The sequence below is a fragment of the Chiloscyllium punctatum genome, chromosome 12 (assembly GCF_047496795.1).
Source record: "Chiloscyllium punctatum isolate Juve2018m chromosome 12, sChiPun1.3, whole genome shotgun sequence".
Lineage (NCBI taxonomy): Eukaryota > Metazoa > Chordata > Chondrichthyes > Orectolobiformes > Hemiscylliidae > Chiloscyllium > Chiloscyllium punctatum.
Window position 1 is genome coordinate 2,443,060 of NC_092750.1, and position 12,931 is coordinate 2,455,990.

The 12,931-nt window shown below is 47.4% G+C and overlaps 1 protein-coding gene across 5 annotated transcripts in view; it reads right to left on the reverse strand.

Annotated features, from left to right (window-relative positions):
- Positions 1 to 12,931, reverse strand: part of lamb2l (laminin, beta 2-like) — a 178,829-nt gene that overhangs the window by 92,321 nt on the left and 73,577 nt on the right. For all 5 annotated transcript variants that reach the window (XM_072581753.1, XM_072581750.1, XM_072581752.1 and 2 more), the window contains 3 exons: positions 3,646 to 3,834; positions 2,028 to 2,207; positions 1,187 to 1,299 (listed from right to left, as the gene is read on the reverse strand). In XM_072581753.1, the coding sequence (XP_072437854.1) occupies positions 1,187 to 1,299; positions 2,028 to 2,207; positions 3,646 to 3,834 (482 nt within the window). The remainder of the gene's footprint in view (positions 1 to 1,186; positions 1,300 to 2,027; positions 2,208 to 3,645; positions 3,835 to 12,931) is intronic.

Below are 12,931 nucleotides of genomic sequence, written 5' to 3' on the forward strand. Positions count from 1 at the left end.
TTGCCTCCCAATAGTGCTAACTCATCATTACTGCATTAAAATAATCGGCAGGTTTGATTGCGTGTGAGTGTGCAGGGGCAGCAGGTGGTAACGAAGGCAAGTGGGATGTTGACCTTCATTGCGAGAGGTTTCGAGTACAGGGGCAGGGATGTGCTGTTGTAGTTATACAGGGCCTTGGTGAGGCCACACTTGGAACACTGGGTGCAGTTCTGGTCTCCTTTTCTGAGGAAGGATGCTCTTGCTCTTGAGGGAGTGTTGTGAAGGTTTCCCAGACTGATTCTGGGGATGGTGGAGCTGACGAATGAGGAGAGATGGTGGGGAGAACTCCAAAATGGGAATGCTTTCCACCAGCATCCTGAGTTGTGGTTCACTTGATGGAATTTTCACTTCTGAGTTGGAAGGTCATAGGTTCAATTGAAGACCTGCCTGACCTCTCAGGTGGATGCCAAAGGTCACACAGCATTATAGTCACGAAGAGCAGGGACAGTTCTCCACAGAGGCTTGGCCCATTTGTACTTCCCACTTTGTCACATTATCTTGTTATTATTGTTATTGCTGCTTAGAAGCTTCCTGTATGCAAATTAGTTGTCACTTTTCAATATTACAGAATCTTTATTGGGTGTAAACTGCTTTGTCAGAGCTCATAGAATCCCTACACCCTGGAAGCAGACCATTCGGCCCACCAAGTCTACACCAACTCTCCGAAGAGCATCACACCCACATCAACCTCCCTACCCTATCCCTGTGACCCTGAATTTCCCATGGTTAATGCACAATATTGGCAATTTAGCATGACCAATCCACCTAAGTTGCGCATCTGTGGCCTGTGGGAGGAAACCAGAGCACCCAGAGGAAACCCACACACACACGGGGAGAATGTGCAAACTCCACAAAGACAGTCGCCTGAGGCTGGAATCAAACCCAGGTCCCTAGTGCTGTGAGGCAGCAGTGCTAACCACTGAGCCACCATACTGCCCTAGACAATGAAAGGTGCTATTAAAATGCAAGTTTTTCCTTTTCATGAATCTTCTTCTTCTCAGCTGTAACTTTGAAACAGTATCCTGATTCACTGATCAGGAGACTCCCTTCAGTGGTCAAGTCTCCAAACCCAGTGACGAGTCTCTGTCAGAGGGAACCCTGCAGCCCACTACTGGATAACTGACCCACGATGCTGGCCCATACTCACCAGACAGAGGTCACAGTAACGTCCTGTCACGTAGCGTTTGCAGAAACAATCTCCACTGATCGCATCACATGGAGCCGTACTCATGATAACGCCCCGAGGGTCACACCTACATGCTGGGTTAAACAGCAATTATTACAGGCATAACATCTCACACATTCACCAAGTAATTCCCACACTGAAGAGGCAATGGACTGCCAGCTTGTAACAGGAGGTTCAGGTGTACAGCAGACAGATGCTGGTGCCCAGTGTTGGCAATGGGGCCCTCAGAGAGTCAGACAGCACAGAAGAGACCCTTCTGTATAGAGGTTTATAAAATCACAAGGGGCATGGAGAGCATAAATAGACAAGGGTTTTTCCATGGGGTGGGGCGTCCCGAACTAGAGGGAATAGGTTCAGGGTGAGAGGGGAAAATGTAAAAGGGACCTCAGGACCAACGTTTTCACACAGAGGGTGATGTGTGTATGGAATGAGCTGCCAGAGGAAGTGGTGGAGGCTGGTACAATTACAGCATTTAAAAGGCATCTGATGGGTATATGAATAGGAAGGGTTTGGAGGGATATGGGCCAAATGTTGGCAAATGGAACTACATTAGGTTAGAGTATCTGGTCGGCATGGACGGGCTGGACCGAAGGGTCTGTTTCTGTGATGTGTATCTCTATGAATATAAGTCTGTCACTTCCAAAAACATACTCCGACCTGCACCAGTCCCACTTTCCTACACTAAACCCCACCAATAGGTGGGCACTGACAGCACAGTGATGGTGGATCAACTAACTCCTGGTTATCACAGACAGCTCACTGGTTAAACCTGACGAAGGGTGTGAGTGTTTCCAGTACATACCCTGACAGCCGTGTGGATTGTCCATGCTCAGGCCATAGAATCCCTCCTTGCAGCGGTCACATCGAGTACCTCTCACATTCTCCTTACAGCGACACTGACCCCCAATGATGGCAAAGTCCAGGTCCGTGTCACCGTCACAGATCCCACCCTCCAGGGAACCGACAGGATCACAGTCACATGCTGTGGGAGACAGAGAGAGAGAGAGAGAGAGAGAGAGAGAGAGAGAGAGAGAGAAAAAGAGAGACAAGAAGAGAGACAAGGTCCATTGAGTGTAGGAATGGCTGACTCTCGCCTGGGTGATTAATGTCCATGGTGGATTCCCACTAACGCCCCCCCCTCCCGACAGTTCATGCATTGGGATAACAGCCTGATCAGATCAGCATCAGTCTCCGGCTCGTGTTTCTTTAATTCTTACTAGAATCAAAATCCCCTAACTACATGCTTGTCCACATATAGTTCCTTAAACCACCATGGAGATGGCAGTTCTCCGCCCAGGGACGGTCAGGGTTAAGGAGGGACATTTAGAAGGAGCAATATCAAAACCAAATACTCGTCTTTCTGATGGAGCATTACTGAGTCAATGCAGGAAAATGATTCACATTCCCTCAGGAGTCTTAAACTTGGATCACAATCTCAGAAAGAGAGGTTGATTAGTTAAGACCAAGATGAGGAAACATTTATTCACTCAAACAACAGTGAACTTCTGAGAATTCTTGAGAAAGCGCCGCACTGTCAGAGGGTCGTACTGAGGGAGTGCCGCACTGTTGGAGGGTCAGTGCTGAGGGAGTGCCGCACTGCCAGAGGGTCAGTGTTGAGGGAGTGCCGCACTGTCGGAGGGTCAGTGCTGAGGGAGTGCCGCACTGCCAGAGGGTCAGTGCTGAGGAAGTGCCGCACTGTCAGAAGGTCAGTGCTGAGGAAGTGCCGCACTGTCAGAGGGTCAGTGCGGAGGGAGTGCCACACTGTCGGAGGGTCACTGCTGAGGGAGTGCCGCACTGTCGGAGGGTCAGTGCTGAGGGAATGCCGCACTGCCAGAGGGTCAGTGCTGAGGGAGTGCCGCACTGTCGGAGGGTCAGTGCTGAGGGAGTGCCGCACTGTCGGAGGGTCAGTGCTGAGGGAGTGCCGCACTGCCAGAGGGTCAGTGCTGAGGAAGTGCCGCACTGTCAGAAGGTCAGTGCTGAGGAAGTGCCGCACTGTCAGAGGGTCAGTGCGGAGGGAGTGCCGCACTGTCGGAGGGTCACTGCTGAGGGAGTGCCGCACTGTTGGAGGGTCAGTGCTGAGAGAGTGCTGCACTGTTGGAGGGTCAGTACTGAGGGAGTGCTGCACTGTCACAGGGTCGTACTGAGGGAGTGCCGCACTGTCGGAGTGTCAGTGCTGAGGGAGTGCCGCACTGTCGGAGGGTCATTGCTGAGGGAGTGCCGCACTGTCGGAGGGTCAGTGCTGAGAGAGTGCTGCATTGTTGGAGGGTCAGTACTGAGGGAGTGCTGCACTGTCACAGGGTCGTACTGAGGGAGTGCCGCACTGTCGGAGTGTCAGTGCTGAGGGAGTGCCGCACTGTCGGAGGGTCAGCGCTGAGAGAGTGCTGCAGTGTTGGAGGTGCCATCCTTGATGCGACACTTACGGATACAGGCGTCCTCAGAGCGGATGTCTGCTGTGGGATTTCGGTAATAAAAGGGCTTGCAGAGCTCACAGTTCCTGCCCATCGTGTTGTGTTGACAGTTTTCACACACACCCCCACTCAGGTTTCCTGTTGCGATGTACACAGCCATGTCAAAGTGGCAGCTGGTCGCATGCTTGTTGCAGTTACACTCTGAGGGGAAATAGACAGGTCGATGTTTGAACAGAATTTAGAATTGGAATAGTACCATTTTAAAGAGGAAACAAGAAAAGACTTTGTAGGTGATAGTACAAGTTGAGAAAGCTGTGAAATAAATCATTGACTGACAGAGGAAGGGGGAACCTATGCAAGGTACTGGAGACCTGGGTTCAGATGCGGCTATGATAGATGGTGGAATTTAAACTAAACAAAAAAATCTAGAAACAACAGCATCCTCGCCAGGCCCAGAACCTCACGTTTACCATGGTTAATCCACCGGACCTACAATTTGTTGGACACTACGGGCAATTTAGCATGGCCAATCCACCTAACCTGCACATCTTTGGATTGTGCGAGGAAACCAGAGCAACCATAGGAAATTCACATGGGCACAGAGAGATTGTGCAAACTCCACACAGACAGAAGGGCAGAATTGAACCCAGGGCCCAGCACTGTGAGGTAGCAGTGCTAACCATTGAGCCACGATGCTGTGCTGCCCTGGGGTGATACATAAATACACATTATTGTTGCCATTGTCAGAGAGGCATTGAGCCATGGAGATCTATAACGTGGGAAAGGCTCTTCAGCCCATTACCTGCACATCCAGTCCTACTTATGCCAACCCTATTTTCCAGCACTTGGTCCAGATTTTCCTGCTCCTTGGATACTGCCTGACCTGCTGTGTTTTTCCAGCACCACTCTAATCTTGGTCCATAGCCTTGAATGCCTCGGTCACACTTGGTGATCGAGGAGATGGAGACACTTTCGTGAAAGGAGGTTGAGCAGCTGGCTACTGTCAAAGAGCTAGCATTCCTGATGGATGCACATAATATATCAGCAATACCTCCCAGCTAGTCACAGCTGAACAGTCTTTCTAGGATCGCTGGTGCTAGCAGGCAGTGGGACAGGCCGTGGGACAGGCCGTGGGCAATGGCTCCAGCTTCTAGAGACCAGGACAGATTGGAAGGTTATTCCACTCCAGACCACAGGCAAATGGTGAGGAGCTACAGCCACCTGGGGGGTGGGGGGTGGGGTTGGGGGAGTCTGTCTCTCCATGTATTTGCTCCCTGATGGCTGGCTTCCCCTGTTTTATAAAAAACTTTCTTTTTGTCTCTGTGCCTTGCCTGCTGTCTCAGTCCATCAGCATCAGGGAGCAGCTCTGTGCTGACAGGGAATGGGTACAGGTGACCTGCGCTCTACTGGGAATGGGTGGGGGTGGGGGGTGGTGGGGGGGAGGGGGGGGGGGTGGGGGGAAGGTGAGAATGCTGAGGCAAGGGTGAGGGGACCATCGATCCAGCTCCTGAGAGTACAACATAAACAGCTCGAGCTGCTGCCTGGCTGTTTCTGATCCCAATCACTCAGGGAGAACATTCAGCAACATTCAACTAAATTGCTCTGTGGAATCTGACAGCTCCCTCAGCGCAGCTGCAAATAATTCTCCTCAAGTATATCTTCTTACCCAAATGACAGATCTAACCATGTTCATCGAACCAGCCCCCTGCAGGAGGGGGCGATATAGGAGCACTATGGGAGGTTATTCAGCCTGACGATGTCCATGCCATTTACTGCACAAGCCACTCCCCTCAGCAAGCCATCATCGCAATTCAATGGGAATGAACTGCACCGACAGGTGATCGAGTACAACTTGTCAATGCAGGTGTGTACCCTACACCTTTCCCTCCTCTCACTCCCCTCTTCATCATCAATGTACTCTACTATATAAAGTCAAATTATTCTCTAAAAGAAAATTTAGGTCAGAGTACTTTGCTGCAGAGGGATCTGGGTGCCCATGTGCATGAACCACAAAAAATAGTCTGCAGTTGCATGAGGTAATAAGGAAGGCAAATGGAGTTTTGACATTTATAGCAAAATGAATAGAGTATGAAAGCAGGGAAGTTTTGCTGCAACTATCCAAGGCATTAGTGAGACCATATCCAGAGTACTCTGTACAGTCTTGGGCTCCTTACTTGTGGAAGGGTGTGGTTGTGTTGGAGGCAGTTCATAGGAGGGTCACTGGGTTGATCCCAGGGATGAGGGGTTTGTCTGATGAAGAGACATTGAGCAGTTTAGGCCGATACTCCCTGGAGTTTAGAAGAATGAGAGGAGATCTAATTGAGGTCTCTAAGATGCTTAAGGGGATTGACACAGTAGATGTAGAGAGGATGGATCCTCATGTGGGACAATCCAGAACGAGAGGTGATGGTTTTAGGATAAGGGGCAGCAGGTTTAAACCAGAAACAATGGGGAATTCCTTCTCTCAGAGGGACATGGATCTGTGGAATTCACTGTCCCAGAGTGCGGTGGATGCTGGGACACTGAGTAAATGTAAGGAGGAGATAGACAGATGTTTAATTAGTAACAGGTTATAGACAGTGGGCTGGAAAGTGCAGTTAAGGCTGAGATGAGATCAGGTGTGATGGTATTAAATGGCAGAGCAGGTTTGAGGGGCCGAATGGCCTATTTCCACTCCTGGTTCTGATGTTGTATAGCTGTTTTGCTCATCAGGGAGTAACAAGACATTGGGCTGTCTGTAAAACCACCAGAAATGTGCAAGCTGTTGATTGGGTTGGTGTTTGGTAAGTTATAGAGACTGGAATAATGGGTTGTCTTCTCTCAATAAACATCTGTTCAGTGATGGCCAGGGATTTACAGCAAGTCATTCACAAATAGTGCAGCTTAAACTACACCCTTACGGGCAATAAGCATTATTGTTTCAATAGACATGGAGGGCAATGAAATACTAACTGACAGAGAAGGAAACAGATCCGTGGTCGGTTGTAGATTTTCAGCTCCTGGTGTAAAGAGTATGTATAATATTTGGAATACAAACCACAAAAATTGAAAGCTTACATACCAATGCATTGCAGAAGATAAACCTTTTTTTTACATCTCAACAGTCAAAGAAGGAACTAGGTGGTGTTGATTTATTGGTTACACAAAGCATGTGACTCACATACTTCATCCTGGTGATGAAGGGTTTGTCACATGAAGAGCAGATGAGACCTCTGGGTCTGTACTCAAAGGAGTTCAGAAGGACAATGGGGATTTGATTGAAACTTACAGAATACTGAGAGGCCTGGATGCAGTGGACAGGGAGAAGATGTTTTCAGCAGCAGGAGAAACTAGGACCCGAGGGCACAGCCTCAGAGTGAGGGTGTGATCTTTCAGATCGGAGATGAGGAGGAATTTCTTCAGCTAGAGGGTGGTGACTCTGTGGAACTTATTACTGCAGAGGGCTGTGGAGGCCAAGCCATTGGGCGTATTTAAGACAGAAATAAACAGGTTTTTGATTAATAAGGGGATTACAGATTACAGGGAAAAGGCGGAAGCATGGTGTTGAGAAACATGTCAGTCATGATTGAATGGACAAAATGGCCTAAATCTGGTCCTACATCTGATGGTCGCATGGTCTTACAGAAGCTGGATTTGATCATTTTGTGAGATAGATTGAAAAGCTGCCGAGCAGCCAACTTTGCATTTTTGAAGTTGCAGTTTGTCATTGTCCTGAGAAGGGGCAGTTTCACTCTGACATCCAAAATTGTTGAAAACAAAGACAGATCTCTCACTGTCTCACCATCTATGAGTGGAAGACAACACTTAAACACTCTGAAAAAGAGAACTTCTAACTCAAACAAAGACCTAGATCTAACGGACCAGCTACCACATTGATGTTCCTCTATCACTCTGCACTTAATAACAACATGATATCAACACAAGACAGGAGATCTCGGAGAAAGTCATCGCATTCCACCTCAAGTTTGGATTCTCTGGACAGAATTTGTTTCTTTCTGCCAATGTTTACAACCAACAATGTTTCTGAGGAGCTGTCTTGTTTGTCGTATTTGTGAATGAATGTGTGAGTGTCAGGATTTCAAAGAAATATAGTTTATGTTAGTAACCTAGTGATTAATAATTCATTTTTATCTTAGGTTAACAGGTAAGTTTGTTTATTATAAATAAGTTTTGTTTTGTTCATTGATAAAACCTGGTGTGAATTTTTTTTGTCTAAGATGTGAGTTACACACAGAGACACTGACCAGATCAGTGATGTAATTGGTCATTTACAGATTTGTACTGGCTCATGGAACAGTGGGGCTTGATTTCCAGTGTACTTCTCCCATCAGGTCAGTGACTGGCCATACTTACTTTCTCTGGCATAACAGGTACAGTGTGATGGGCGAGGTTGTATATGGATGTGAAAGGGTTAATATTGAGGAAGGCCATGTGCAGCATCCTCTGTGACAATGTCACATAGACTTGTGGTCAGAACACCTCTGGGTCTCAAAGGAGTGAGACCTCCTCAGAGTCTCAAAAAAAAATGTCTACCACCTCACCATTTAGAAAAGCATAGTGCAAATTTCCTCCATAAAGGATGTTAGTTTTCAAAATAACAAATCAATGACAGTTCTCGTGGTCATGATCAATGAGACTTGCTCTCCAATGCAGATATGTTATCATTTATCCAATGGTGGGAACTGAACTCAGGGCAGGGCATTAGGCAAACTCCTGAATTACTAGCCCAGCGATATTACCACCACAATGATGCAAGTTCCAGTAACTTTGTAGTTTCCCTGATTTTGATGGCTAAATGCTGATTTCCTTTGACCTGCTGCCTACTGGAAATAATTTTCAATTTAAGTGGTTCCTCCAGTATATTCCTGGATTTATCATCAAAACCTCCCAGAGGAATATTAATTTGGTTTTAGTTGGGGCTCGGAAATCTGTTTCAGTGTTTCTTCACTTCCAGACCTGTATCCCGCAGGTATACAACATCGACCATCACACTGTATCACACAGGTATACAACACCGCCCATCACACTGTATCACACAGGTATACAACACCGCCCATCACACAGGTATACAACATCGCCCATCACACTGTATCACACAGGTATACAACATCACCCATCACACTGTATCACACAGGTATACAACATCGCCCATCACACTGTATCACACAGGTATACAACACCGCCCATCACACAGGTATACAACATCGCCCATCACACTGTATCACACAGGTATACAACACCGCCCATCACACTGTATCACACAGGTATACAACATCGCCCATCACACTGTATCACACAGGTATACAACACCGCCCATCACTCTGTATCCTACATGTATACAACATCGCCCATCACACTGTATCACACAGGTATACAACACCGCCCATCACACTGTATCACACAGGTATACAACATCGCCCATCACACTGTATCACACAGGTATACAACACCGCCCATCACTCTGTATCCTACATGTATACAACATCGCCCATCACACTGTATCCCACAGGTATACAACACCGCCCATCATACTGTATCCCACAGGTATACAACACCGCCCATCACACTGTATCACACAGGTATACAACATCGACCATCACACTGTATCACACAGGTATACAACACCGCCCATCACACTGTATCACACAGGTATACAACATCGACCATCACACTGTATCACACAGGTATACAACACCGCCCATCACACTGTATCCCACAGGGTATACAACACCGCCCATCACACTGTATCACACAGGTATACAACATCGCCCATCACACTGTATCACATAGGTATACAACACCGCCCATCACACTGTATCCCACAGGGTATACAACACCGCCCATCACACTGTATCACATAGGTATACAACACCGCCCATCACACTGTATCACACAGGTATACAACACCGCCCATCACACTGTATCACACAGGTATACAACATCACCCATCACACTGTATCCCACAGGTATACAACACCGCCCATCACACTGTATCACACAGGTATACAACATCGCCCATCACACTGTATCACACAGGTATACAACACCGCCCATCACACTGTATCACACAGGTATACAACACTGCCCATCACACTGTATCACACAGGTATACAACATCACCCATCACACTGTATCACACAGTATACAACATCACCCATCACACTGTATCACACAGTATACAAAATCACCCATCACACTGTATCCTACATGTATACAACATCGCCCATCACACTGTATCCCACAGGGTATACAACATCACCCATCACACTGTATCCTACATGTATACAACACCGCCCATCACACTGTATCACATAGGTATACAACACCGCCCATCACACTGTATCCCGCAGGTATACAACATCACCCATCACACTGTATCACACAGTATACAACATCACCCATCACACTGTATCACACAGTATACAACATCGCCCATCACACTGTATCCCGCAGGTATACAACATCACCCATCACACTGTGTCACACAGTATACAACATCGCCCATCACACTGTATCACACAGTATACAACATCACCCATCACACTGTATCACACAGTATACAACATCACCCATCACGCTGTATCACACAGGTATACAACACCGCCCATCACACAGGTATACAACACCGCCCATCACACTGTATCACACAGGTATACAACACCGCCCATCACACTGTATCACACAGGTATACACCACCGCCCATCACACAGGTATACAACACCGCCCATCACACTGTATCCCACAGGTATACAACACCGCCCATCACACTGCATCCCACAGGTATACAACATCACCCATCACACTGTATCCCACAGGTATACAACACCGCCCATCACACTGTATCACATAGGTATACAACACCGCCCATCACACTGTATCACACAGGTATACAACACCGCCCATCACACTGTATCACACAGGTATACAACATCGCCCATCACACAGGTATACAACATCACCCATCACACTGTATCCCACAGGTATACAACATCACCCATCACACTGTATCCCACAGGTATACAACATCACCCATCACACTGTATCCCACAGGTATACAACACCGCCCATCACACTGTATCCCACAGGTATACAACATCGCCCATCACACTGTATCCCACAGGTATACAACACCGCCCATCACACTGTATCACTCAGGTATACAACATCACCCATCACACTGTATCCCACAGGTATACAACATCACCCATCACACTGTATCCCACAGGTATACAACACCGCCCATCACACTGTATCCCACAGGTATACAACACCGCCCATCACACTCCATCCCACAGGTATACAACATCACCCATCACACTGTATCCCACAGGTATACAACATCACCCATCACACTGTATCCCACAAGTATACAACATCACCCATCACACTGTATCACACAGTATACAACATCGCCCATCACACTGTATCCCACAGGTATACAACACCGCCCATCACACTGTATCCCACAGGTATACAACATCACCCATCACACTGTATCCCACAGGTACACAACATCACCCATCACACTGTATCCCACAGGTATACAACATCACCCATCACACTGTATCCCACAGGTATACAACATCACCCATCACACTGTATCCCACAGGTACACAACATCACCCATCACACTGTATCCCACAGGTATACAACATCACCCATCACATTGTATCACACAGTATACAACATCGCCCATCACACTGTATCCCACAGGTATACAACATCACCCATCACACTGTATCACACAGTATACAACATCACCCATCATACTGTATCCCACAGGGTATACAACATCACCCATCACACTGTATCCCACAGGTATACAACATCGCCCATCACACTGTATCCCACAGGTATACAACATCACCCAGCACACTGTATCCCACAGGTATACAACATCACCCATCACACTGTATCCCACAGGTATACAACACCGCCCATCACACTGTATCACACAGGTATACAACACCGCCCATCACACTGTATCACACAGGTATACACCACCGCCCATCACACAGGTATACAACACCGCCCATCACACTGTATCCCACAGGTATACAACACCGCCCATCACACTGCATCCCACAGGTATACAACATCACCCATCACACTGTATCCCACAGGTATACAACACCGCCCATCACACTGTATCCCACAGGTATACAACATCGCCCATCACACTGTATAACACAGGTATACACCACCGCCCATCACACAGGTATACAACATCACCCATCACACTGTATCCCACAGGTATACAACATCACCCATCACACTGTATCCCACAGGTATACAACACCGCCCATCACACTGTATCCCACAGGTATACAACATCGCCCATCACACTGTATCCCACAGGTATACAACACCGCCCATCACACTGTATCACACAGGTATACAACATCACCCATCACACTGTATCCCACAGGTATACAACATCACCCATCACACTGTATCCCACAGGTATACAACACCGCCCATCACACTGTATCCCACAGGTATACAACACCGCCCATCACACTCCATCCCACAGGTATACAACATCACCCATCACACTGTATCCCACAGGTATACAACATCACCCATCACACTGTATCCCACAAGTATACAACATCACCCATCACACTGTATCACACAGTATACAACATCGCCCATCACACTGTATCACACAGTATACAACATCACCCATCACACTGTATCCCACAGGTATATAACATCACCCATCACACTGTATCCCACAGGTATACAACATCACCCATCACACTGTATCCCACAGGTATACAACATCACCCATCACACTGTATCCCACAGGTATACAACATCCCCCATCACACTGTATCCCACAGGTATACAACATCACCCATCACATTGTATCACACAGTATACAACATCGCCCATCACACTGTATCACACAGTATACAACATCGCCCATCACACTGTATCACACAGTATACAACATCACCCAGCACACTGTATCCCACAGGTATACAACATCACCCAGCACACTGTGTCCCACAGGTATACAACATCACCCATCACACTGTATCCCACAGATATACAACATCGCCCATCACACTGTATCCCACAGGTATACAACATCACCCAGCACACTGTATCCCACAGGTATACAACATCACCCATCACACTGTATCCCACAGGTATACAACATCACCCATCACATTGTATCACACAGTATACAACATCGCCCATCACACTGCATCCCACAGGTATACAACATCACCCATCACACTGTATCCCACAGGTATACAACATCACCCATCACATTGTATCACACAGT